We start from the raw sequence: 27,982 nt of genomic DNA, 5'->3' as shown, positions 1-27,982 counted from the left end.
ATGAATATATTGTGTAAAATGTCAAATAAGTGAAGAAATACAGTGCACCCGAATGAACCAATTGTTTATAATTTGCCTTACTGCCCAGGTTCTTAGGGATACTGAGTCACCCCATAGTTACTTACCTTAACTGCAAGGACAGTGGCATGGTCACAGTGAGGGAGGCCAAGGGTACCCTCTTCAGCTCCCAGGCCCTGGGTACTTAGCATACCATTGACTAGGGAGTTACGGGGGTAGAAGTATCAAGTGGGGATTTGTTTTTAAAGATGAAGCACTGGCACAGTGGACCTGGTTGGCAGGGACCCTGTGCAGTACAATTGAAACCACATTAAAACTAGGCAAAAAGTGGGGGACTGACCATGCAAAAGAGGCACTATCTCACAGGCTGCTATTCCCGGCCATAATGTTTAATTAAACTTCAACTGTTCCTGATTGCCAAGCTTTGCTGATCTCCTTATTGATAGTCATAACCTGCTTACAACATTCACATACACCCAGCACATGTGGTCCCTGTGCATGTACTGCACAGCACTACATCTCTCCTGTAATGTTTTCCTCCCGCTCACACATACACCCATCACATGTACTAACCACACATGCACTGCACAATACTGCACTATCCTTGTGTTGTTCGCCTTCAAGGCAGACATATAGCTAACGCAGTCACTACTCCTGCGCTAAGCAGCACTCCACGTCTCCTGTAGGCCAAAGATGAGGCAGACGGAGGCACAGGAGGTTCAAGGGTAGGCACAGAGCTCGAGACAGGTGTGCAGGCAGATGGGAATCAAGAAGTCAAGCAGAGATCTGAATGGCCTTTCGCATATTTTATAGTCACAGTGCATGCACACTGTACTCAAAATGCAGCCTGCATCTCACCCTCCAGCTCTTTCGGTGCTGCAACTTCTCCACACCTTCTCTTTTGCTTTTTGCATTTCCCACCCAGTCTGTCCACCCGCTTGCTGGCTTGTGGCTTGTAGCTTGTAGCAGCAGTGACTTGTTGCGGCTCTAAGCTATTGTGGCTGCTTGCTGTGGTGGCATCTTGCTGCTTGTAGCTTGTGGTGATGGGGGGGCAGCAATTTGTGGTGGTGTACATCTCCATCTCGGGGTCTGCTGTACTCGCTCTCTCGCTCGGCTTGTGACTTGATTGATTGCAACAAACCTTTATGAGTCATTGACTTAGCAAGTCAAATCATTCTACTCTACGCTACTTCATTCAACTCCACTCTACTCTACGCCACTCCACTCTCCTCCATTCTAAGCCATAGTGTGCCACTTTACACCACTCCACGCCACTCTACTTTATTTCACTCTACTCCACACAATTCCAGTCTATGCCACTCCACTCTACACCTCTAATCTAAGCCACTTTACTTTACTCCACTCTACTCATCGGGACTCTATGCTACTCTATCCTACGCCACTCTAATCCACTCCACTGTATGCCACTTTACTCTACTTAACTGTACACCACTCCATGCTGCTCTAACCTATGCCACTTCATTTCACAACACTCTACCATGCGTCACTCAACCCTATGTCCCTCTCCTCTACGCCACTCTACTCTACACCATGTGACTAACTTTTAGCCATGCTGCTGTACAACATGGCTCAACTACATTGGCAAAGCCAATGGATCTCCTATACGTACAACTATTGCCTTTGCCAATTCTTGTTATTACTGTTCATTTCCCTGATAGTTTCACAAAACTTGCCTTCAGCAAGCAAAAATGCAAGCTGTCTCCCATAACTTGCAAAACAGCTATACAGCGTGTCTATACAAGTTTAAAACTCCCCGGACATTGCAAATGAGGGCCACTTTTTTGTTGGCTATTTGGTTCGCAAATGGGGGCACTTTTACTTTGGTGCCTGGGCCTATACCATCTCACAGTCCAGCCGTGCTCTATTGAGCTTTGTGACTCAGTAAAGACCGAAAGACTGGAGATGCCGGGCAACATGCGGGTAGTGTAACAGTACCCAGGGCCTCCTCACAGGCTCGTGCAGGCGGAGAGTTATCCGGGGAGGGAGCAGGGCCCCCCACATCTGTTCCACAGAAGTGCTGATGTGGCCAAGAAACTGTGAAAAATCCCAGGTACTCCAGCAGCAGGAATGTAAGCTGCGGGGCTCTGCAGCCCCCTTGAGCACTGGTATCTAGCTGGTCGTCACGGTCTTGCCCACTGAGAGTGGAGGGCGCCGTCAGCGGATTGGATGCCCCGTTCCCTGCTTCTAGCGTGGAAAGACCGGTGAGTGTGAAAAAAGAGAGTGAGAGAAATAACGAAAGGGAAATAAACGGAGAAAGAGCGACACAGACACACAGAAAGGAATAGAAGAAAAGAGAGAGAGAACGCGAGTGACCTCGTGCGCGTGGAGTGAGAGACAGGGGGTTGCTGGAATCCCACAGTGGCGAGGCGCCTCTACCTTCCGCCTTGAAAGTGACGAGTGTGTGAACACGAAAGAGAGAGTGAGTATCTGAGAGTCCCGTGAGAGTGTGAAGAGGGTGTGTGGAGCTCATGAGAGTCCTGCTGAAAGTGTACGATTCGGCGTGTGTAGTCCATGCGAAAAATAGTGAAAATCTCATACTGCGAAATTTGTTGATTTCGCCTTTTCCGTCGCCTATTCCCAGGGGCTCTAGTGCGGTGCGAGGGGTGCCACCGCACCGGGGCCCTGACTTCAGGGGGCGACGAATTTGTAAGTTTGTTTTGGTTTTCAAAGCACCTGCTGCCGTGTTCCTTGCCTCCAGCAATTACCAGACACAATAAAAATGTCAAGATAACTCCGGTGATTACTGTTCATCCTAGAGAGAGATCAGCGTTTTGTCTAGTTGAGGTTTTGCCTGATCATAAAATAACACAGAGGGTTGATATGCCTGCTGCAATGAATGTGCACCATGCAGATCACAAAGTGCATATAATGTAAATTGGTCAGTGGGTTTCTGCTTTTCTAAGATACATCCTTATGTTGCTTGCAGTTTATAAATGAAAATCCTAATATAGAACAATGAATTATTAACTGTCATCAAAGAACTACATGGCGCACTGCAAAGTATACATTAGAGCGTAGATCAATGTTGCAAAAAGGATTCATTGGGTAGGATGCGATTCTTGGATGTGGTCTGATGCTAGACTGCCAACTTTGGAGCTGGGAAACCAAAGTTCGAGCTTAGGGTCGCGTCCACATCCTGTGTTTCTGGCAAATCACGTAATCTCCCTGTGCCTACCCAAAAAAATAAAATAAATACCAATGTGTCCTTGTGTAATGTAACCGTGCTCATGTAAAGTGCTCCAATACCTTCGGGTCGAGCTCACTCTATATAAATCTGCAAATACAAAAAAATAATAATTAAAGAGAACCCCTAACTATGGTGTTCCATTTTCAGTTCAGAGTTTGTGCTTTTCCAGACCAAGCACTCCAAAACTACACTGCCTACCAGTATGGATGACATGTCACTCCTACACCTTGTAGTCCTGTGGCTTATGTAACATTTCCTATACACTGATTTACACACATATTACTGATTGTCTCTGTGTAATGTGTGGGTGATGCAAAGTGCTCTGTCACCCTACAGTTGTATGAGTGATGCTATATACTAATCAAAGTGCTATGCAAACAAATGATGGACAGAATGCTGAATACATCATACATTAAGCCCCAGTCAAGAGGTCAAGGTTAAATCCATCGTTCTTTTGCTCACCATGCCACCCCAGTTTAGACCCAGCCATATGCAAATCAGTCTTGACCCTGTGCCTCATGGGAACAGTCCAGACCGAACTGCCAAGCCAGGTCCTCCCTGGACCGGAAACAAGCATCCTAGAACCAGTTTCTGGGTATTACCCTTCATCAGCCAGGCAAGCTTGAATCCAGTGGCACAGTGAGCAAGGGACCCGCGTCTGGGCATACCCTTCACACTTAGGGGAAAAGTGCTACGCAAACAAATGATGGACGGAATGCTGACAATACAAACATTCTCCCCCAGTCAAAAGATCCCACTGGATTCAAGCTAGCCTGGCTGATGAAGGGAGACATCCCAGACAACCCAGATCTTTTGACAGGGGAGAATGTTTGCATTGTCAGTATTCCATCCATCATTTGTTTGCTGTAACACATATACCACTTAAAAGCATCTGAAAGAGAGTGGTTATGAACCCTTGAGTGGCACTGTTAAAAGGTGGTGGTGAGGGAATCCATGCCTTCACCACAAATGGGGAGTGGGGCAAAGAGCATTATTGCACGAGGCTAAAACGGGCCTTGCCCAGCGGTGTAACTTCAGGGAGGGGAGGTGGGGGGGGGCTTGCGGTGTTATACCCCTTCTAATAAATGCATTTTCAGATGAATAGTTGGGTACAGGTGCTCTAAGTCGGGTATGGCGAGGTATTTGTCAGATTTCACCTGGGATTTTTGTATAAACACACTGACAAAAACACACACACACTCTCTCTCATCTCTGTTTTGAAAGTCCTGAAAATTTTGATTTTACAAAACATTATGTTTCTCTCGTTTAGAACTCCTATTCATCTGTACTGCTCTCCTTTTCTACTGCCTCTTAAGCTGCTTGTCATATAATGTATTATAACATTATATACCAGCATGATGGTTGAAAAATCTGATGCTCCCCCCCAATCTTACTGATTAAGCTACGCCCCTGCTCATAAGCTCATAAATGTAAATGTAAATGTATTGCGACTTATATAGCGCACGTATCACCCGAAGGCATCAAGGCGCTTGCCTTGGGAACCCGTCCTGGCTTTTCCCTGTGAGATACCTACTTTCTGCAGCATTGGTGGAGATTACAATAAAAGAGAGGCAGTTGAAACTGTTGCTTAGTGTTGTTCTATGGTAGGCATGCCAGAGATATCTAGTGTAGCACTTGTACCTGAGGCCAGGTGGGCAGCGCCTTCAGGGCTCAAAGGACTTCAGCCCCCACCTCCGTCGTCTGTGTCAGCCCGGGATGAGACTAACCCTGGGCGAAGCACTACACTATGCTCGCGTAGCTTGTGAAGTTTGCGCAACTTCGCACTACGCGAGCTGCACGTAGCACAGTGCGAACACGCCGCGTAGTGCAGTGTAGCGTAGTGCAGTGGTCATTTTTTGCTTGTTCGCTGTCCTCAACGTCAAGTTCGCGACCGCGAGCAAGCAAAATGACATCCCGGCGAGATTCTCAACGCGGGGAGGTCAGGTTTCTCGTTGCGAGTGGTTGCGCATGCTCGTGACCGCTCGCGATGAGAAACTACCAGTTCACGTTGAGAAAGCTGCCGCTCGAGTAAAAATCTGCTTGAACAGCAGAAAACTACAGCTCGCACTGTGCAAGATGCCGTTTTCAATGATTGCACAGTGCCGGATGCTTGTTCGCACTGTGCAATCATTAAAAACGCTTCTTGCACAGTGCGAACATGCTACTACGCAGCTCGCGTAGTGCTACGTGAAAGTCGCGAAGTGCAAAAGTGCACTTCGCGTAGCTTCGCTTAGCGCTACTTCGCGAACTACACCCACCCTTAGATGAGACAGCTTCCCCTGCACACAGACAGTTCTTGGGTTGCTTTGAGCTGGCTGGTCTGGCGTCTTATCACAGCCACAGCAGAGTATTTCACAGGTCTTTAAAAGACCATTTACTTGATAATGAAGATTTGTTGTTTTATCACCCTTTCCTAGATCTCCACTCTGCCTGTTCCTTAAAGTTGCAAATTACTTTTGCTGCCACAGTGTGAGAATGCATTTCCTGGAAAGTAACCGTAGGCTTTGTTTTTTCTCAGTTTTGCATAGCTGGAACTCTAGCCAAAGTTATGAAGGCACTTTGCATGTACACCAGTTACATTATACAAGGATACATTGCTGGAATTATTAGCCCCCCCCCCCCCCAGATCTGGCTCTGCATTGATGGAAGTATTACCAACCCCTCCCCCCCGAAATTTGGCTCTAGTTGCAACCCTGCTCAAGGCACACTAGTCCAGTATAAACCCCGACACGAGGTCAGATGCACTGGAGCCAGCCATATACTGTGCAGTTTTGCATGTGTGTATTTTACATGATTTTCAACTTTGCCCCTTGCTTGCATCTGGTTTTGCTTGTCAAAGGACAGGCATGGCTATTTTAGTAGAGCTGGCTGTGCATCAAAACCTAGGAGGGTTGCGCTTTTCTGCCCAGTCTGGTCTTCTTTGCATACATTATCACATGTAACAAATCGGTGTTGGTGATAAAAAAAAGTTTATTGTCCGAAAGTTGATCAATGTGTTATTTCGGCAATTTTGGGCTACGTGAGCGCATCCACAAGGCCATAGAAAATTTGGGGGTCTGCCTTTGTATCTGAGAGGAGATAAGTGTTGGGATCTAACTATTGTATTGTATTGTTTTTGTGCTTAGTTTTGTCTTAACGGTTTTCATATTTAACATTCTTTGTACTGGGGGATAACATTTGCTTGCTTTCTGCACATGCAGTGGTGTAGCAAGCGGGGGACTGGACCGCCCCGGGTGGCAGGAGTTTTGAGGGCGGCGACCCCCCACCCCTTTCACCTGTGGCTGTCGCGGGGCGGCAAACACAGGAATCACCCGCACCCCACCTCCTGCCTCTTACATGCTGCTGCCGCATGCGCAGAGGCAAACGCAGGGACCGCCATGGGTGGGCAAAGATCTAGCTACGCCACTATGCATATGGTTCTATAGATGTTTTTTATTTGGTGACTGTTATGCATACATAACATACATAATGTAGGAGTTGGATTTTCTGAGCACCAATCAATTCTTATGTCCATTACAAATAAAGGTCACATAACATAATAAAGAACGGGCGGGGAGCATATGGAGCCTTAGTGACTGTGTGGAAATCCTCAGCATGTGTGCATGGTTAGACGGTTTATGGGTGTTTGGGAATACTCAGGAGCCCCGAAAAGTGCATGGGGAATGCAAAGAGTAAGTAGTGTGGGGAAGCCCCTGATAAAAGCGCTGGTAACATTCACAGGGGATGTGGGGAACAACGGTGGATGTATGGGGAGTGTTTGGTGATGCCCCTAACTCCATTATCGAGGCGTCCAAACTAGTAAATCTTAACTTGAATATTCTGGCCTCCTTATCGCCAAAGAAGGCATTGTGTCCTTCCAATATGAGTGTTGTGGATACTAGCCCCAGGGAAAACATATCTAGTACTTTCCTTAGAGATAAACACACTAAAAGGACTTAATATTGAAAATCCCGAAAAGGTGTCCTGGTGCTGAGAGAAAAAAACTAGCTACAACATCAACCTAAATCACAGAACAACAGAAGCATACATTAGTTCAGTCTTAGCATTCCATTATGGTATATGGATTATATACTGTACTACTAAGATTTAAAAGGCTTTCTAAAATGAAAACGAATAGTGGGTTTCCACAGGATAATGAGCAGAGTGTGCCATAACTTCACGGCCTCCACCAAAAAACCCTCACTCCTAAACATGCATGCACAAATTTGTGGGCTGTGAGGGGAAAGGGATCCATAGAATGATGGGATCTATTTGGAGTGTATATCTTAAACCTTTTGTCAAGTAGAATGGACCAGAATTATGAATAGCGTGGTGTTTTTTCAAAGACATTTACAATCTGTCTAGTCACTGGAAGCCAGTGTATACAGTGCAGAAGAGGATGAGGCATGCCAATTCATGCCCAGAGCTAACTTGCCACTGTATTTTTCATATGCTGAAATTTATTCAACACAGCCAGAGGTGCACCCAAGGAATTGGAATTACAGTAATAAAGCCAACTAAGAATAGTAGCCTGAACCACTAGCTGTTGAGCCACTGACAGTAGCAGTGGCATTATTTACCTGAGAACCCTCGAGAGGGGAACAAGCATTTGCAATGCAAGAGGTCTCGCATTAGGAAAGTGTGAGCTATTGGTATTGTAAATGAGAATTTTTTTAAATGTGTGTTGGCTTTAAAAATATATAAATTAATAGCATTGTTATTCACAAAGCCAATAGCTTACACTTTCCTAATGCGAGTCCTATTTGCTATGGCAATGCTTATTGGTAGCAAGCAAGGACAGTGCTGTTGTTGTGCTGAGTGATGATGTGGTTGGGCTGAGTGATCTGGTGGTGTATAAGAGTGATGTGGTGGTGTCCCAGAGTGATGTGGTGGTGTCCCATAGTGATGTGGCGGTGTCCCCGAGTTATGTGGTGGTGTCCCCGAGTGATGTGGTGGTGTCCCCAAGTGATGTGGCGGTGTCCCTGAGTGATGTGGTGGTTTCCCCGAGTGATGTGGTGGTGTCCCAGAGTGATGTGGTGGTGTCCCAGAGTGATGTTGTGGTGTTCATGAGTGATGTGGTGTTGTTCCTGAGTGATGTAGTGGTGTCCCTGAGTGATGTGGTGGTGCCCGTGAGTGGTGCCCCTGAGTGATGTGATGGTATCCCTGAGTGATGTGGTGGTGTCCCTGACTGATGTGGTGATGTCTGTGAGTGATGTGGTGGTGTCCCTGACTGATGTGGTGGTGCCCCTGAGTGATGTGGTGGTGTCTGTGAGTAATGTGGTGGTGTCCCTGAGTGATGTGGTGGTGCCCCTGAGTGATGTGGTGGTATTCCTGAGTGATGTGGTGGTGTCCCTGAGTGATGTGATGGTGTCCCTGAGTCATTTGTTGGTGCCCGTGAGTGGTGCCCCTGAGTGATGTGGTGGTGCCCCTGAGTGATGTGGTGGTGTCCCTGAGTGATGTGGTGGTGCCCCTGAGTGATGTGGTGGTGTCCCTGAGTGATGTGGTGCAAAAGCATAGAGACTGAAGCTAAGAACACGCAGGGTTGAGTGCTACAAAGCGCGTTCAGTTTATCAAAGCACAGAATGATGGAGCCGGGAAAAAGGAAGGGGAAACAGGAAAACACAGGGAGAGTGTATAATGATAGAGGCAACGAGGGCTGGGGCTTGGACAGCAAATAAGTACAGGGTTGAGAAGGCACTGAATGGGAGAACACGGAAAACACCCAGGGCCAAGGAAGGAAGATGCAAGCACACAAGCAAAACAAGCTCTCGGCATCGCTGTGGCGGGGGAGAGGGAGTGGGAGCGCATTCCTTTGAGGTCTGATGCGGGGGAGCGGCAGCCTTTAAAGTCTGATTGGGGGGGAGCGGCAGCCTTTGAAGTCTGATGCGAGGCACAGACAAATGGTGGTGTGTGACGTGGCTGGCGTTGTGCATGCGCATAGATCACATGAACTGTGTCTAATCCGCCGTTTTGGTAGACTGTTCTTTTCATATATAACCAAAGAGATTCTATCAAAAAAAGTGAATAAGGTGGTGCTTTTTTATTTTAATTTTTAACTGTTTAGAAGTGGTATTAGGCTCTCTCTTAGAAGTGGAAAGATGAGAGCACAATGTGCTTGTTAAAATACCCCTCACACACTAAAAAACCGTTAGTGTCATGCTTCATCATAGGGGTCTTCCCGCCCCTATAACGGGACGGGGCATGCTATGACCAGACGGACTACGCGGGAGCACTTAAGTTGTGACAGAGGCTATGTGTGGGTGCATGGGTATCAGTGAAAGTGTAGGGACCTAACACAAGTGGGTGTGAAAAAAAGTAAAAAAGTTTAAAAATTCCCTGGCTTAGTAGATAAAAATTATTTTATTAGCTTCTCTAGCTGGGAACATTAAGAAGGGGTTGTGAGGTAGAGCATTAGCTGACTACCTAGTCGACATGTTTCGTAAGCAGTCCCCTACTGCTTACTCATCAGGACCAAATAGCTATCCCTACTTGTAAATACTCAGTTCTATGAAGATATGCCTACTGTCCTACAAACAATTCAGCAAAAATCAGCTGACTGTTTGTACTTCGGGCATGAGTTGGCCCAGGTGAAGCAAAAAGCGATACAATGAGTATCAAAAATTGACCTGATGTGGTCTCTGTAAGGGAAAAGAGAAAGAAAGAAACCAACATATATGCATGAATTAGCATCATAATCTGAATGAAAATGCAAACAGATAATTGTATACCATATTGGTGGAGAAACCGCCTTGTATATCTGAAAGCGATTGTGTTCCTGTATGAAATTCAACAGGTAAGTGAGTTACATCTATCGAGATCAGCTGTCTGTCGCCAAGGTATCTCGCTAGAGACATATAGTGACCTCAAACTAAGGGTTCCACTATCATCTCATCATACACACCAACAATCATGACTCCATGCATTTCCAACGAACCAGCAATTAAAAGGGGAAAGGGAGAGCCCTCTTTCGCAATATTTACAGGGTAGAGAAATGGTGGAAAATGATAAGCGTTTCAATCGACTCAAAACCTTGTCAATGAAAGCAATACATACTTATCTCAATAATTGTCAGAGCCCCATGAGTTTGCAGGCGAGGGGTATTCTGCGCGGTTTACTGTAAAGAACAAAACCGCACCTCGTGTTATTGACTTAAACAATTACGAGATTTTTAGTTGTTTGTTATGCCCCCGTGACCCGTTTTTTAAGACTCGAGGTCAGAGTCTGTTACTCACATGTCCGGCAGAGAACGAAATCATTGTTCCTACCCCCGTGCTACTCCGAGGATTGCCGGGCTCAAGTGTCCGTTGTTATTAAAAGCCCTGCATTTCCGCGTTGTCATCTGTGTGGGTGCCGCCTACCGCGGAGCAACTGGAGCGTTAACTTTCCAAAATGGCCGCCCCTTCTTGGCACGGTCAGAGTGCAAAAACGGAAGCCTTTCCGCGCTGTCTATTACCATCGTTCAAGGGTTGCTAAAAAGGTGTAATCGTTCTAATTTCATGCAGAAGATACTCAATCAGTTGCTAATCGGTGTAATTGTTCTAATTCCTTGAAAAAAACAATATTCAATCAATTGCGGGTCATATTTCAACATATACGCTGGGGCAATTTTTTTTTTTTATATGTATATTTCTAAATCCTTCCTCAATGATGGATGGTATTTTCAGATGGCCAAAAGGAATCCCCTAATAGTGACCCACACCATCGGATGCCGTACACAGGGGGGGGTTTGTTGGTGGGTGATGTAGGTCAGAGTCTAGTTAGGCAGGAGTGACATTACAGCTGGCCCCAGGGTATGTCATCATTCAGCCCGTTTTTGTGCGACTGAATGTGAAACACCCATCTCTGTTCCTTTTCCAACAAGAATCTTTCATTACTGACCAGTTCTATTACAGTCCATGTAATTTCCTCTGGTTTGTGATTTTTTTCAAGAAAATGATTTGTGAGCTTTGTACTTGATTTCCTGCATTTTATAGTGCTCTTGTGTTCACCTATCCTGATTTTCACTGCCCTGCTTGTCATTCCCATGTAGTGTAGTTCCTAGTTTCCCACTAGGCCCTGCGCATTGGAATAACATAAACAGTAGTATCGACGTGGAACTGGCTATATTCCAGGCCTCCACTGACTATGCTAAACTTAATTGGGTTGTGTTACCAACTAGCTCAGAGGTCACTGGAAACTTTCTTCTCTGCATAGGAAGTGATCAGCTTCCCTGGCACAGACAAGAAGGGATTCAGTTTTCCAACAACCGTGCAACATGACAACTTTGCTCCTCAGATCAAGAGTCGATCTCTAGGGTCGTGTGAAACAATAGACATAGATTTCACTCAGTCAGTCTAGTGCAGTTTACTTTCACGATATGTAGAGAATAGAGAGACGGGCGTTTATCAATAAAGGGTTAACATTTATTGAACAGTCTTTCTTCTCATACAAGAGAAATGTATTGCCACAATTGCAGTAACTGTTATTATAAAAAGTACGTACAGTAAGATAAGAATAGCGAAATAGAACTGTAAAAGCATTGATATGGTTTCTTAGCCATACAATGGTTTAAAAGTAATAAAACATATATACAGTCATATATACATTAGGCTAACATACTCAACTGGTGCTTCTAACTAAGCCTACCCCGGTGTGCCTGACCTAAGCCTAACACGTGAGAAGGGGAGTAAGTAAGTAGCTTAAGTTAAGTTGGTTTTGCCAAGGTTTGTTTCAAGAATTCTCTTCTAAGGGTTTAGTCAACACCATACCTCTGAATAGAATGATGGAGGATTGGTATCTCCTTCAGGGGTCTCTCTCGATATCCCAGTCACCTGCGAGGGTAAACCGGAAGCGCCGGGACTGGATTTCTCTGCACGAGAAATGCAGCGGCTTCTCTCAGCGCGTCGAGGAAGGAGGGGTGACAGCGTCCGCGGGCAGCTGGGCTGGATGTCTTCGCAGAGGACGGCTGCACGGCTCCTCAAGCGTACTGAACCACAGTTCGCGCTGTAGCGGCGATAATGGTAATCAGTAGCTTCACCACCACAGGATAGCAGGCTGCAGCGACAGAGTGCTAGTTGTTACCAACACGGGGTCATGCAGGCAGCTGGCATCAGCAACAGGTTCGCTCATTGCTTAAGGCAACGTTGGTAATATTTATACCTGACAGGTGCCGGGTTTGACGCAAGTTTGCTGGACATAAGACGTCAATTAAAGATGTCACTAGGAAGTGACAGTTATCAGTTGCTCATTAGAGTTCCATTACTAATCAAAACATAGCAAGCGGGGATTTCCAGGTTTGCTAAGTTTTTATCTTGTTGAAGAACTCGGAGTGTTATCTAGGAATATCAGATAGTGACTGCTGCTCTGTCATTGCACTAATTGGTCGCAAAGGAAGTAGCAGAGAGTCATGCTGGAATGTGGCTCTGTTCGTGTGAGGCCAGAGATGACTTTACAGAAAATCGCACTTGAACGGTTATGCCAATATAGGGAATAAATGGATTTATAGCCGAATAGGGGCATAAGGTCACAGTATCGATCAGGAACCTAGATAAGCACATAACACCCACTCCACGTATTCATGTCCATCAAAATTACTAAAACTAAGCAATTAGATGTATGTGTAACATTGCCCACCCCAAAATACATAAATGCATTCAAAATAGGCGTACTTGCAATACATGGAATTTAGGTACTGTACGTTTTTTAAAGCATAGTAATCATTCAAAAGGTTATTGCATATAAAATCAATGAACGATTATGCAAAAAGAATTACACATGAAGTATCTCTGACAGAAGAAATGCGAGATAAATCATCACATAAAAATGCATTGTAATAACATGTGTGCTAGAGGCTGGTGTAATGTTGTTATGTCTCTAGATGTGTTTAGAAATAGAAGTGTGAAGCTTCTGTTCTCTAAGAATAGTTTTTACGTTAAGCAAAGAATTGTTCGTGCCAAAAAGGAAAAGGGTCAATATTTAAAAAATTGTCCAATTCAAAGAAAAATCAGTTTACCAATGCTCCTGGCAGTTTTTTGTTGATCAAAACTGAAGGCCGAATTCAGAGTTCATGGGAACGCTGTGTGTCGGAAAAGCTTTTCAAAAGTTATTGTTTCTCTATGGGTGAGAACATCGTATCAGACAGGCTCGCAAAGAATTGGTCTACAAAATCAGGTGATAGTTCAACCAAATTAGATAGCGCTGTAACTTGGCAGGTGTGAGAATGATCGCTGTCATCGAAGGCAGGACCAGCAATGCTCACAGCACGTTGTACCTGGGTGATGTTGCTTTTGTCACTCGCTCCACTGTTACCACTTGGCTGTAGTACAGGAGTCTCCACAAATGCCGTCATCAGGATTGGTAGCCGCTGGGGACAACACAATGCGTGAGCCGTTATTGGACTTAGCAAAGTATCGACGTCCATTGGTACTGCTGATGGAAGTGAAAGACAGATGTCCAACACGCATTCATCGCCGCAAAGCATACACCGTAGCACAGGTAAAATGCAATTTTGCCATATCGGTCTGAATGAAAGGAACCAGGTCATGTTTAGATCTCTCAGCCTGGCCAATCCGAGGACGTTAGTTATCCTGTCCCTGTAGCGCATTGCTAGGATTGTCTCTTCCATTCCCATGGGAGCTATGTCTGAGCCGAGGCTTGCCATAACGTAGCAGGATGGTCAAAAATAGAATCCCTGCGATGAGTCCCAAAAATAGTGGAATACCACCAAAGATGGAGTGCACAAAATTAGGAAAGATTCCCAAAATTGCCTGGAAGGGTGTTAGCAGTCCCGTAAAGACTGTCTTAAATATGCCTGGGATGCTTGTTGCACTAGACATGTTAAGGAGTTGGCTAAACAATTCTACGAAATGCACGGGGCAATTTGTTGATAAAAGGTCATGGACCTCAGTAGCCGTCCTTGCGACTAGAAGATCATACGTCTCTTTAGATGACGTTATAGGCACTGTTGTCTGTAAAAGCACAGATTTCACTTTGCTTAATGTATCAATTCGTATAGAATAGAGATTCAGACGAGGCCAGAGGGGAGTCACTATGTCTGGAGGCCCGCTCGGGAACAATGCTTGCATACAGCATTTGACCATGGACGTTACTTGTACTAGATAACTTAGTCCGGGCGCGAGGCCACAGCACCTGTGATCCGTTCTAAGAATGTAACTCCCGTTCGAAAGTTGCATAAAGAAGGGCTCTATCTGAGTTGCAGGTGTGACTAGCTGGTGGCATGAAAGGTTGTTTGAATTTCCATCACATGCTCCGTGTAAATTAATACCCTGACACAAAAGTATACCGCTTAGTGAATGTTTACAATTCTCACCACTAAGAAATACATTTTTGTCGCTGTCACTATAGCAAGAATGAGTGTATGGTAATTTCCATTCGGATTTAACATATCCCTTACCCAATTGTTCATATTGGCCAGCAGGTATGTACTCAAGGCATTTATGAAATCGGAAAGTTGTTATCGGAATTGTGATAATTCCGTGTATTATCCATTCAATGACAGGGCTCTCTGACATTGTCAATGGTAATCTCTCGAGTCTTTCGATGCTCAGGATTGTATAGTCTGCTCCTTTCTGTGCCAAACTGATCTGTTTATCAGTAAGGTTAAAACTGGAAAATAATGACGTTGTGTTTATCAAACGCCAAGGCACATAGCCTGAACGAAGATTTTGCAGCGTCCAGCCTAATTCTATAATAGAGCGTAATTGAGACTGGCCATGTTGTAACATTAGCAAATCTCTGTCTATCACATCAAAGGCAGAGGATACAATATTGTCCAACGAATATATTCTGGAAGACAGAGTCATTAACCCATTGTCTACCACAGAAAGTGATTTCTCCAAATTAATACGATCAATTTCTCGTATCTTTTCAGCAGTTTCAATTTGCTTTACTTTCCAAGCCTCGTTGTAAGCAGCATAGATACTGGTCGCTATGAAACGCTTTTGACGCTGTTTGCGTGGTCCAAGAATGAAATCGCGCAAATCAGCACCATCTTTTAGTAAAGACAAGTGTTGCTTAATTTCAGCCAGTGTGGATGTAGTTAGCCATTCTAGGCAGAGTTTCCCTACACTGTATGTGGTTATAATCCCTGGATGTTGTCTCTGGGAGTATCTAGGGTCTAATCTGGTCAATTTTAACCCCTGTGTTTTATTCAGGAACCTATCTTGACAGCTATTTGTGTCTGTAGGCCAGATTAACCATTTTTTCCAATCAGGATGTGTTCTGTTGAAATGTAAAATGTGTGACACGTCTAACTCATTATCTGCAGTTGCATTCTCAGCTATTGGCTTTGGTATAGACGGTGTTTTAAGGTCTTTGTTCTTAGCTAGGCCAAGACAAGATGTTTGGTGTATTGTGTCATTTAAAAATAACATTTGTTCTGGTATCATGCAGGTTCTAAACAGTGCTTCTGAGCCTTGCACCTGCCAATCTTTTGTACCCCAAATTGTTTTCGTTTCAATATTATTTTTCCAATAATCAAAACCAAATGTCATCATTTTATCATAAAATGCTTCTGAATATATCAATTTAGAATTTATCAGCATTGTTTTCATTCCTGTTTTATCTAACAGTTTATAATAAAACGTTTCTGCATTACTGGTGTTAAACCCTGAAAAATATTTGAATTTCTCAAAAAATGCTTTAGAACTGCTTTTAGGTGGTGTAGAACAATGTTCCCATTGATTATACATAAAAACATTTCTAGGCTGTGCAGATTTATGCAAGTAATGATCCCCATAATGGGTGTAACAGAATAACTGCTCATAACTAGATGAACCTTGTAAATAATCATGATCTGTGAATCTAGCTGACATAACTAAATCAGACATCATGTCATTAATACTGTTGAAGTCCCAATCATCAGAGAATGTACTAGGAGTCACAAAGTCACTTAAGGAAACCTTTAGTTGATGAGGATACTTCAGGATTTCGACCGGACCATAGATCTCATAGTCTGTTTTCTCCCATACTACCCCACCAGGTATTGGAATTGCTGTGACATTTACTGTTGACAGTTCTCTTTTCTTCACGTGGGATGATCTGTGTGGTTTCAGGACTAGGTTGATGTTCTGACTTGCTGTGTCCATTGTAATATATTTTCCTTCAATGAATTTTCCCAAACACAGTACCATGATGAGCCAAAGCAGGAGGAAAAATACACCTAGACCGAACCAGAACTCTAACCAAGGGGAAACAAGGTAGATTTTTTTCAGCTGATGAAAGAGTTCTGTTGCTTTTTCTTTAAAATACTTTTTTGTTTCTGGCATCACTTCGGGGTCGTTAAAATCTTCAGAGAAGTTGTCGAAGTTGATGAAATAACCAGAGGCAGTTCTGTCAATTGATGGGATTGTTCTTTCAATCTGTCTTTCGGTAGCACTTTCTGATGCCACATCATTGTAGACTGGTGTTGTTTCTTGACGAACTGTTTCAATCTGTGTTTCAAGAGGCACGAGTTCCATGGCATTATTGCATAGTCCTTCATTGTGCACTGCAGGCTGATCGAATGTGATGAGTCTTTCAGTTTGAACCTCTTGGATTGTTGCAAGTTTGGGTATTCTGTTGTTTCTTGGGAGTCCACTGGGCCTACTGTTGATTATAGGCCACATGCTTGTGGTTTTACCAGATCGATGGACACGATTCTGTTCTCCTTTTTACCAGCAAGGGGCGGTAGCACAACTGATCTTGTTCCGGTGACTGCTAAGACAGGTACTGCTTTTCTGTAAGAAGGCCCAAATTCCTTCTTCACCGCGATCTTTTCTCTGACTAGATCCCCAATCTTTGGAATCCAGACAGGCCTTGCTGGGGCTGTTGCGGGTGGTGCCTCGTCAGTGGTACTTGGCTGTTGCTTTAACTTTATGTTGCTTAATGATTTTCTTGTTTCATTCAGTTCCTGTAAAACAGCCAAACGGTCTTTTACTTCAAACTGCTTTTTTTCTTCTTGTACCACTGACATCTGACTATCGAGGTCCTGAACGTTCATTCTTATTCCGAACAATAGTTCGTATGGGCTGAAACCTTTTTAGAGAATTTCTTGGCATGTTGTTAAGACTAGTCTGGACACTTATTAAATGTTTGACCCACCCAGCGCCTGAACCTAATACCTTCGCTGTTATAGATTGCTTTATGTCCCGTTTTTTTCTTTCTATCACACTATTCCCTTCCGGGGTATGACTGACAAGAATACCACAACCCAATTCCCATGCTATCCATGGCCTCCTTATAGGCTCGAGAGCTGAAAGCAGGACCCTGGTCAGAATGGAACGTGGTAATTGCGTATGTGCCGATATGGACTCGCAAATCTTTTATAACCGTTCTAGCGTCAGCCGAGCGCTGGTGACCTCATTTTTTAAGTGCTTTTCGTCTTAACTAATTAATAGGACGCAGGTTGGGGTGCAGGCAGCATTACGCTCTTTCTGATTGGTAGCCGGTAGCAAGGTTCGCCACTGCGATCCCTATTGCAGTTTTCACAGTTGTTTGCATATATTTGGTGTTCCACATTCATTCCCGGCCACCAGAATACTGATTGTAATTCAGTCAGTGATTCCTTGATCTTTCTGTGCCTAAGACCCAAACCCATGTGTGCGTCTGCTATTAAAAATATTCTCCTGTTCATGTTTGGAATCACTCTATCCCCCACTCCAGGGATTCGAGCAAAAGGAACGGAGTTTGCATCGATTATGTATGCATAATTGAGTGGATAGTTTACGGGTAGTGCTGCACAGTCGCCTTTTACGGTCGTTCTTACTGCCAGCATGGTTTCCCCGTCTATATACTTATCTGTACGCTTTTTTGTGGCTACGGAAGCCGGGTTAGTTGCTTCCGCGGTGGCTGTATTAGCCAATGAATTCCCTGCAACGTGAACGCCATCACGCTGAAGACTCTGTGCGTGAATCACGTGAGTCTTTTGTAGTTCTTTGTGTAAAAGAGCTACCTCGTTCCAGAGCTTTTTATGCTTTATTGTGGCACCTGTGTCATCTTTGTAGTCGTTTTCGATCCAACTCTGCAGTTTGTTATTGAAAGAATTGACGCAAAAATGAGAATCGCACACTATAAGTGTGGGGAATTCGCGTTCTGTATTTTCTAGCGCCATCTTAAATGCTACTAATTCAGCTCGTTGAGCCGAGCAATCTCCTAGAGATTGTGTTTTAGTGACCAATGGTCTAAATTTTCCTTTGTGCCAGCGACCTTTAACAATCGCGCACGCAGCACTGTAAGCTTGCTTACCCCCAACTGCGGGTTGTGCTGATCCGTCAGTATATATAATACTTCCGTATTCTTCGAGAGGCAGGATTTCAATTGGCAGAGGACATACGTATTCATATTGTAAAAATTCCTGTGTTTTTAAGTTAGGATCAAATTCGTAAACTACGTCTGTTGCAGCAAGAGAATTAACCCACTGAATCCATCTCGGATGCAAAGCTTTAGCATTAGGAATGCTTGCTTTAGTTACCGCTTCCAAAGCCGGTATGGGTGTTACGATTATTATTCGTTTACCTTGTGCTAGGGGCCTTTCTTTCGCTACAGCAGTCTGAACCGCAGTTAGAATTTTTTCCGTTGAACTGAATTTTATTTCAGCCCTTGTGTACAAATGTGATTTGTAAGCTATTGGTACCTTTTCTCCCTCATTAGAGGTTAGGTACGTGAATCCGCATCTTCCTGGGATGACTCGGATTACAAGATCACGTGTGTTGTCACGTGTGTCTAATTTTGTTTTTGCTAACATGTCTGTTTGCAGTGATCTCAAAATTTCAGTGTGTTTTTGAGTCCAATTGATTTGTTTTAAATCAGGTTTAATTAGTTCGTAGAGAGGTTTAACCCTCTCTGCGTAATTTAGGATGTAAGTTCTTCCGAAATTCAGAAAACCTAGTATTGATTGTAAATTCTTCAGCGTTTTTGGAGCTTGGAGTACAGCGCACTTCTCTAAGAAGTTGTCCGCTAGGCTTTTCCCTTCACTTGATAATTCGTACCCTAAAAATAGTACTGTCAGATGGGCAATTCGGGACTTTTTAAAGTTGAATTTGTAACCCTCTGCTGCGAACCCAAGTATAATGGTGTTCACCCTCTTCAAGTGAGTATCCAAGTCGTCGTCTGTGAGATAAATATCATCTACGTAAGACAATGCTTCATCATCATAGATTTGTAGTAACTCTGTTACCCTAGCTGAGAATAGTCCTGGGCTGTTCTTGAACCCCTGTGGGAGTCGACAGAATTTTTTCTGCGACCCAAATGCGGAGAAAGCGGTCAAGTATCTGCTTTCTGGTGCAATGTTTTGACAAAAGAAACCATTAGAAATGTCTAATGTCGTTTTATATTTTTTCCTAACTATGTTATTCATTAGGGCTGCACTATGCGAGTTTTGTACTGCAAAAGTTTTGCAACATGTATTAAGATGTCTGTAGTCCAAAACTAGACGATATGAATTGTCTGGCTTGGAGACAGGAAACAAAGGATTGTTCATTTGAGAGGTGCATGTTTCAATCACCCCCTGGTATTCAAGTTGATCTAAGATCTCCCTGACCTGTTTTTTAGTTTCTTGCTTTATGGGATACTGCCGTTGGGCAGTTGGTTCACTTTTTAGCTGGATTTTGTGAGGCGGTGAATCCTCATCCCATCCTACATGATTTTTATATAATGCAGGTGCCTGGGCTACTGCCCATTTCCTGGCATATGTATATTTTTTGTGAATCGGTATGTGATTCGAGAAGGCAGGCATAATCACTTCTTCGCCACGAGGGCACTCCCTGACAAACTCTGGGGGCCAATCTTTTTCAGCTAACAGAATATCATAGCCTTTTGAGAGCTTATCCCAAAATAGACCCTTAATTTTCCTAGTCTTATCACCCTCCATACGCAATGTTATTTCGTATATTTTATGGGGCTCGCTAAGTCTGGCGTCGGCAGTTTCAACCTGAATGTATTCATTCGTGTCCACTGTCTCCAGATGACTCATCAAGATCTTGCGCGCTATACTGATCTCTGCTGCACTGTCCAACATTGTCAATGCCCACTCCCCGTTTTTCAACTGTGTCCTCAGTATTCTCGGCATGGTTGATTACTCTAATACTGGCTACCTTCTTTTTCTGAAATTGAGATTTCTTATTTTGAGCAGGTTCCTTGTCTTTGGACTTGGTGTGCTCTCCTGGGTCTGACCGTCCTCTTCTTTCCGAATTCTGTGGAGAAGATCGAGAGGGACGTGTATCAATACTTTGATATCTATCAGGATTTTTTATATTATCCCTATTTCTAAGGTTATATCTTTTCTCAGAGGGCTCCCGTTGGGGAGACTGGCGTTCTCGAGTCGGAGTTCTTTCCCTCCGTCGAGGAGACCTTCCTCTGGTCTGGAAAACTTTTTCCTTGGGAGTGGATTGTTTATTTCCATCCCAGCTCTTTTTAGGAGTGTTTAAATTATTTTTAATAAATAATTTTTCAGGATTTTCGAGCAGTTGGGGCTTAACTGGTTTTCCACCCAAGCTGTCTCTACCTAATTCTTCATAGCATTTTTCTATGATTTTTGCAAGCTCAACAGGATCTTTTATATCTGTTTCCTTCAACTTCTGGCGAATCGCCACAGATGCTGCTTCTCCCTTTACGTTGGCTAATAATATAGCCGTGACCTGCTTGAAGTCTTTCAGTAATTTCATACCTAGATTTAAAGCGGGCTCTGGACCGAATTCATTTTGAATCTGTTTTAGCACGTCTGGTATTACCGCCATAGACGGAACACCGTGTGTTTTTGTGTAAATGGAAGCAAAGACTGTACCCCAAGTGTCGCAGTCCTCTATGTGTGGTGCGATTCCCATAGGAAGGCAGATGGTCAAGATTCTATGTTTCTCAATAGGGGTAGTATCAGGAAATACTGCCTCTATTTGAGTGATTTTCTGGGCTAACCAGAAAGGAATTTGTTCCCGTTTTACGGGTGTTTTACCAAGACATGACTGTATGTTCTGTGGTGTAATTTTATTTGTGTTCCCCTGATGAGGGGTCAGCTGGTGTGAATTAACAGCTGGCTGGACTGTTGCAGTCCGTATTACATATTGGACTAATTGCCTATGTATTTTTATTAATGTGTTTAGCTGTGCTAACAGCTCTTCTCTAGACATTTTTGCAATGTCAGGATGTGGTGTGTAGCTGGCTAGAACCGGCCACGTGGCTCCTGGTCTACCTAGTGGACCGAGCCTGGTAATGTGATCATTGTGTTTTAGGGCGCCATTAAACCAGAGCAGGTGCTCTTGAAATTTAAGTGGAATTTCAACCTCCTCGAAAGGGGCGTACTCATCCGGAGGTTCCTCTATTTTGTAATAGTGAAACTCTTGTGTTATAGCGTTTACCGCTGGAAAGTTTATCCATGAATAGAATACCTCTGTCTGCCGATACTCGTGAGCCTCTATCACGAAAATTACTGTACCACCTTGAGGTGGCAGTCCGTTATCTATAAGTTTTAAAGTTATAGATCTTCTTAACTGGACCGGGATGATAATAGCATCCGGGTCTGCCTGTAGGAGACTCGTGTCTTCCTCTATTAGTATGGAAGCCAGTCTAACTGCTTCTTCATTTTCTGACATTCTAAAAATGCAGTTTTTGCAGAGTAGGTCTCCAAGGAGACAAAGATTAGGTGCACAATATTTTGGAACACTGTATCCTTCAACGTTGAATAAACCAGAGCTTTACATAGGAATCTCTTCCTACTAAGGTCGGGCGGATTTTAACCTTTCACCCACTCCAGACGTCTATTGGAGTATTTACGGGAGAAAGGGGTGTGAAATATGCACGACTGAGTTACTCTACAAGTCTTGCGTTAGTTTATCGCCTTACCAAACGTTGGGCGCCATGTAGTGTAGTTCCTAGTTTCCCACTAGGCCCTGCGCATTGGAATAACATAAACAGTAGTATCGACGTGGAACTGGCTATATTCCAGGCCTCCACTGACTATGCTAAACTTAATTGGGTTGTGTTACCAACTAGCTCAGAGGTCACTGGAAACTTTCTTCTCTGCATAGGAAGTGATCAGCTTCCCTGGCACAGACAAGAAGGGATTCAGTTTTCCAACAACCGTGCAACATGACAACTTTGCTCCTCAGATCAAGAGTCGATCTCTAGGGTCGTGTGAAACAATAGACATAGATTTCACTCAGTCAGTCTAGTGCAGTTTACTTTCACAATATGTAGAGAATAGAGAGACGGGCGTTTATCAATAAAGGGTTAACATTTATTGAACAGTCTTTCTTCTCATACAAGAGAAATGTATTGCCACAATTGCAATAACTGTTATTATAAAAAGTACGTACAGTAAGATAAGAATAGCGAAATAGAACTGTAAAAGCATTGATATGGTTTCTTAGCCATACAATGGTTTAAAAGTAATAAAACATATATACAGTCATATATACATTAGGCTAACATACTCAACTGGTGCTTCTAACTAAGCCTACCCCGGTGTGCCTGACCTAAGCCTAACACGTGAGAAGGGGAGTAAGTAAGTAGCTTAAGTTAAGTTGGTTTTGCCAAGGTTTGTTTCAAGAATTCTCTTCTAAGGGTTTAGTCAACACCATACCTCTGAATAGAATGATGGAGGATTGGTATCTCCTTCAGGGGTCTCTCTCGATATCCCAGTCACCTGCGAGGGTAAACCGGAAGCGCCGGGACTGGATTTCTCTGCACGAGAAATGCAGCGGCTTCTCTCAGCGCGTCGAGGAAGGAGGGGTGACAGCGTCCGCGGGCAGCTGGGCTGGATGTCTTCGCAGAGGACGGCTGCACGGCTCCTCAAGCGTACTGAACCACAGTTCGCGCTGTAGCGGCGATAATGGTAATCAGTAGCTTCACCACCACAGGATAGCAGGCTGCAGCGACAGAGTGCTAGTTGTTACCAACACGGGGTCATGCAGGCAGCTGGCATCAGCAACAGGTTCGCTCATTGCTTAAGGCAACGTTGGTAATATTTATACCTGACAGGTGCCGGGTTTGACGCAAGTTTGCTGGACATAAGACGTCAATTAAAGATGTCACTAGGAAGTGACAGTTATCAGTTGCTCATTAGAGTTCCATTACTAATCAAAACATAGCAAGCGGGGATTTCCAGGTTTGCTAAGTTTTTATCTTGTTGAAGAACTCGGAGTGTTATCTAGGAATATCAGATAGTGACTGCTGCTCTGTCATTGCACTAATTGGTCGCAAAGGAAGTAGCAGAGAGTCATGCTGGAATGTGGCTCTGTTCGTGTGAGGCCAGAGATGACTTTACAGAAAATCGCACTTGAACGGTTATGCCAATATAGGGAATAAATGGATTTATAGCCGAATAGGGGCATAAGGTCACAGTATCGATCAGGAACCTAGATAAGCACATAACACCCACGTATTCAAGTTTGCAGGGACAGGTGATCAGGTATATGACATTAGCGCTATTGCAGTTACTAAAACTTCTCTGTTCCCAGATGGTACCATTGTTAAAGGTTATTTTTTTGCTTTTCTTAGTTAGACCACAGACCCTGCACCCTCCACATGGATAGTGTCCTTGAACAAAGTTTGGGTCTCTTTGTGCGCTGTTGTTATTAGGTTTAGGTCTTGTATGAACCAAGACATCTCTCAAACTCTGTGCTCTTTTGTGCGCAAACATGGGCTTTGGTATTTGAAGTCCACCGCTGTTCAGGATTTTCCAATTTTTGTTGATAATTTTGGTCACTAAGTTGGAGCTAGTGTTGTATGTAGTCACACAAATTGGTCGTTTCTCTTCCTCCTTTGGAGTTTTTTCTTCCAAAAGGCTTTCGCGGCAGTTATTTTTAGCCCGTGTGTAAGCCTGGTTGATAATACGGTCAGGGTACATTCGTGCTTTTAATTTCCTTTTGAGATCGTCTGATTGTGCTTTGAAGTTATCAATCTCTGTAAAATTCCTGCGTAAATGCAGGAACTGACCGTATGGGAGATTATCCCGTAAATGTTTTGGATGGAAACTATTGTACATTAGGAGACAGTTCTTTGAGGTGCTTTTAAAATGGGTCGTGGTCATCAATCTCCCATCTTTTGGGAATATATTCAGATCAGGGAAAACCAAGTTACTTGTGGAGGTTGTGCTGGTAAACCTTAGGAAATCAGCTTGTAGATTGAGCCATGTCAAAAATTGTTCGGAGCCTCTTTCATCTCCATCCCAGATGATAAGGATATCATCGATGTATCGTTTCCACAAATTGATGTTGGATCTGAAAGGGTTGTTGGAATTCAGTATTTTGGTCACCTCTAGATGGTGTACATACAGTCCAGCTATACTAGGAGCAAATGTATTTCCCATGCTGGTCCCGTGTTTCTGTAAATATAGGGTGCCATTGTATTCAAAGATGTTTTCCTTCAATGCAAGGGAGCAGCAGTTCATCACCACGTTACGTGGTGTTTGGTATTCCCAGAAGTCTTCAAAAAGGACATCCTCGATGATCTCTAGGGTAGCTTGATGCGGCAAACTGGTGTAAAGGCTCTCCACATCACAGCTAATTAATAGCTGGGTGTTGGGATCAAAACTGACCTCTTCCAACAAGTTTAGAACTTCTTTGGTGTCTTTCAGATACGTAGACGTCCTTTGGACCATAGGTCTGAGAAAGGCGTCTGCAAATCTAGAGACCGGCTCTAGGATGGACCCAATGCCCGAGACTATGGGTCGTCCCGGGGGGTTCTGAAGGCTTTTGTGGATCTTGGGTAGAGTGTATAGATAAGGGATTTTCGGATCTTTTTGACACAGGAAGTCTCCTTCTTTTTTGGTGATCCAATCATGTGCTAGCGCTTCCTCTACCATTGTACCAATCTTTATTTGTATAGTTGCTGTAGGGTCAGTGTGAAGAACTTCATAGTTTCTTTTATCTTGTAGCAACCTCATGCACTCATTGTCATAGTTCTCTATATTCTGTATGACGGTGGCACCGCCTTTGTCGGCAGGCTTGATTATCACTCTTTTGTTGTTGCTAAGGTCTCGTAATGCTTGCCTTTCTTCATTTGTGGTGTTATGAAAAACACGTTTTTCTAGAGGGTTGATGTTTTCCAACTCCATCATTACTGCCTTTTCAAATGTTAGTAATTCGACTGGAAGAGTGTTGTCCATGGGAGTGAACTTCGATTTGGGTCTTAAGTTGGTATCTCCATGGTCTGTTTCGTCCTCTTTATCTTTAAAGAAAACCTGTAGCTTTAGGCGTCGCATGAATTCTTGTACCTCTTGGCAGAGATGGAATTTGTCCATGCTGGCTGTAGGCACATATCCCAAACCTTTTTCCAAGACTCTTTTCTGTGGAGCTGTTAGTTCGATGTCAGAAAGATTCACAACCAGACTCACTTCTGGGTCCTCATGGCGCCTGTCATGCTTCTTGTTGATACCCGAGGGGTTTCTTCTTCTTCGGTGTTCCAATGGACCGTGGTCCCTCTCCGGTTTCTCCCCTTCGTCCGTCCTTGGCGCGCCCCTAAAAAAGGAGTGGAGGGGTCAAAGTATCCATAATCTTGTTGTTGGTATCCCCAGGTAGGGTAAGGTCCCTGTGGATGTTGAAAAGGGGGTGGTCCATATTGTTGTTGTGGTGGGTACATCATGGGAGGGTTGAAATTGCTCCATCCTCTCGAGCCTCGAAAATTTGGTCTACGGAAGTTCCTCCTATTTCCCCGAAATCTTGGACTTCTATTTCTACTGGAGTTAGAGCTATTGGAGCCTGAGTCGGATGTCTCATCATCTGTAACATTGTCATTGGTTGATCTATAATCATCCTTAATGTAGGGGTAAACTTTTCCTTTGTCCATCGGCTGTTATCTTTTTTCAATTTTTCATATTTGCTCTCTTTTAGGGTGGTCTCGAACTCATTTAGAGATTTGTTCATTTCATCTAAGTATTTTTTAATATCGGCTGGAGATTCATAGCTCTTTATGCGTATTTCTATAGTTTGTATCTCCACCTTGAGTTCACTGGCCAATCTACTCGCAGTCTTTATAATGAGAACAATCCAATCTCTAGTACATCGCCATGAGATTTTAGACCAGTCGATCTTGAAAGTCTTTTCTTGTAAAAAAATGAAAGGTTCATTGCGAACAACAAGGCCGGATGGTGCAGTGTTCACCTTGAGGTATTCGGACATCAATAAGCCATGGATGTCCGTTTTTATTTGGGTTCTCCTTAGCTCTTCAAGTTCATCCCAATCATTGTTTTTGTTAGAGACGCCTTCGGTAAAAGCTAGGCCTAAGTCGGCCATTGTTTTGGTTTGGAATTACTGGCAGCGTACAGCTGCGGAAGCTTACCGAAGAATTTACAAACTCTCCCTCTCTACCACCACAAAAGTGATTCTGCACTACATGACAAGCTCTTGATAGACAAAGGGACCCCTCTTGATTTCGCTTTCAACAATGGCCGACTTAGGCCTAGCTTTTACCGAAGATGAGATCTCTAACTTGATGGCATCCTTGGGAACATTTGAGGGTCTGAACGCCGCAGGCCCCTCAAACAAAAACAATGATACAAATAAAGATTGGTACAATGGTAGAGGAAGCGCTAGCACATGATTGGATCACCAAAAAAGAAGGAGACTTCCTGTGTCAAAAAGATCCGAAAATCCCTTATCTATACACTCTACCCAAGATCCACAAAAGCCTTCAGAACCCCCCGGGACGACCCATAGTCTCGGGCATTGGGTCCATCCTAGAGCCGGTCTCTAGATTTGCAGACGCCTTTCTCAGACCTATGGTCCAAAGGACGTCTACGTATCTGAAAGACACCAAAGAAGTTCTAAACTTGTTGGAAGAGGTCAGTTTTGATCCCAACACCCAGCTATTAATTAGCTGTGATGTGGAGAGCCTTTACACCAGTTTGCCGCATCAAGCTACCCTAGAGATCATCGAGGATGTCCTTTTTGAAGACTTCTGGGAATACCAAACACCACGTAACGTGGTGATGAACTGCTGCTCCCTTGCATTGAAGGAAAACTTCTTTGAATACAATGGCACCCTATATTTACAGAAAAACGGGACCAGCATGGGAAGTACATTTGCTCCTAGTATAGCTGGACTGTATGTACATCATCTAGAGGTGACCAAAATACTGAATTCCAACAACCCTTTCAGATCCAACATCAAGTTGTGGAAACGATACATCGATGATATCCTTATCATCTGGGATGGAGATGAAAGAGGCTCCGAACAATTTTTGACATGGCTCAATCTACAAGATGATTTCCTAAGGTTTACCAGCACAACCTCCAGAAGTAACTTGGTTTTCCTTGATCTGAATATATTCCAAAAAGATGGGAGATTGATGACCACGACCCATTTTAAAAGCACCTCAAAGAACTGTCTCCTAATGTACAATAGTTTCCATCCAAAACATTTACGGGATAACCTCCCATACGGTCAGTTCCTGTGTTTACGCAGGAATTGTACAGAGATTGATAACTTCAAAGCACAATCAGACGATCTCAAAAGGAAATTAAAAGCACGAATGTACCCTGACCGTATTATCAACCAGGCTTACACACGGGCTAGAAATAACTGCCGCAAAAGCCTTTTGGAAGAAAAAACTCCAAAGGAGGAAGAGAAACGACCAATTTGTGTGACTACATACAACACCAGCTCCAACTTAGTGACCAAAATTATCAACAAAAATTGGAAAATCCTGAACAGCGGTGGACTGCAAATACCAAAGCCCATGTTTGCGCACAAAAGAGCACAGAGTTTGAGAGATGTCTTGGTTCATACAAGACCTAAACCTAATAACAACAGCGCACAAAGAGACCCAAACTTTGTTCAAGGACACTATCCATGTGGAGGGTGCAGGGT

General features: G+C 43.8%; 1 protein-coding gene across 1 annotated transcript in view; it reads left to right on the top strand.

Moving 5' to 3' along the window:
• Positions 1-2,192: 2,192 nt before the first annotated feature.
• Positions 2,193-27,982, top strand: part of LOC147732728 (NXPE family member 4-like) — a 473,957-nt gene continuing 448,167 nt past the window's right edge. Inside the window, exon 1 of the mRNA XM_086957280.1 lies at positions 2,193-2,240. Within this exon, the coding sequence (XP_086813406.1) occupies positions 2,206-2,240 (35 nt within the window). The 5' untranslated portion in view covers positions 2,193-2,205. The remainder of the gene's footprint in view (positions 2,241-27,982) is intronic.

Source organism: Lissotriton vulgaris, chromosome 2_1, assembly GCF_964263255.1.
Source record: "Lissotriton vulgaris chromosome 2_1, aLisVul1.2, whole genome shotgun sequence".
Lineage (NCBI taxonomy): Eukaryota > Metazoa > Chordata > Amphibia > Caudata > Salamandridae > Lissotriton > Lissotriton vulgaris.
This window is presented reverse-complemented; position numbering and strand designations above follow the sequence as displayed.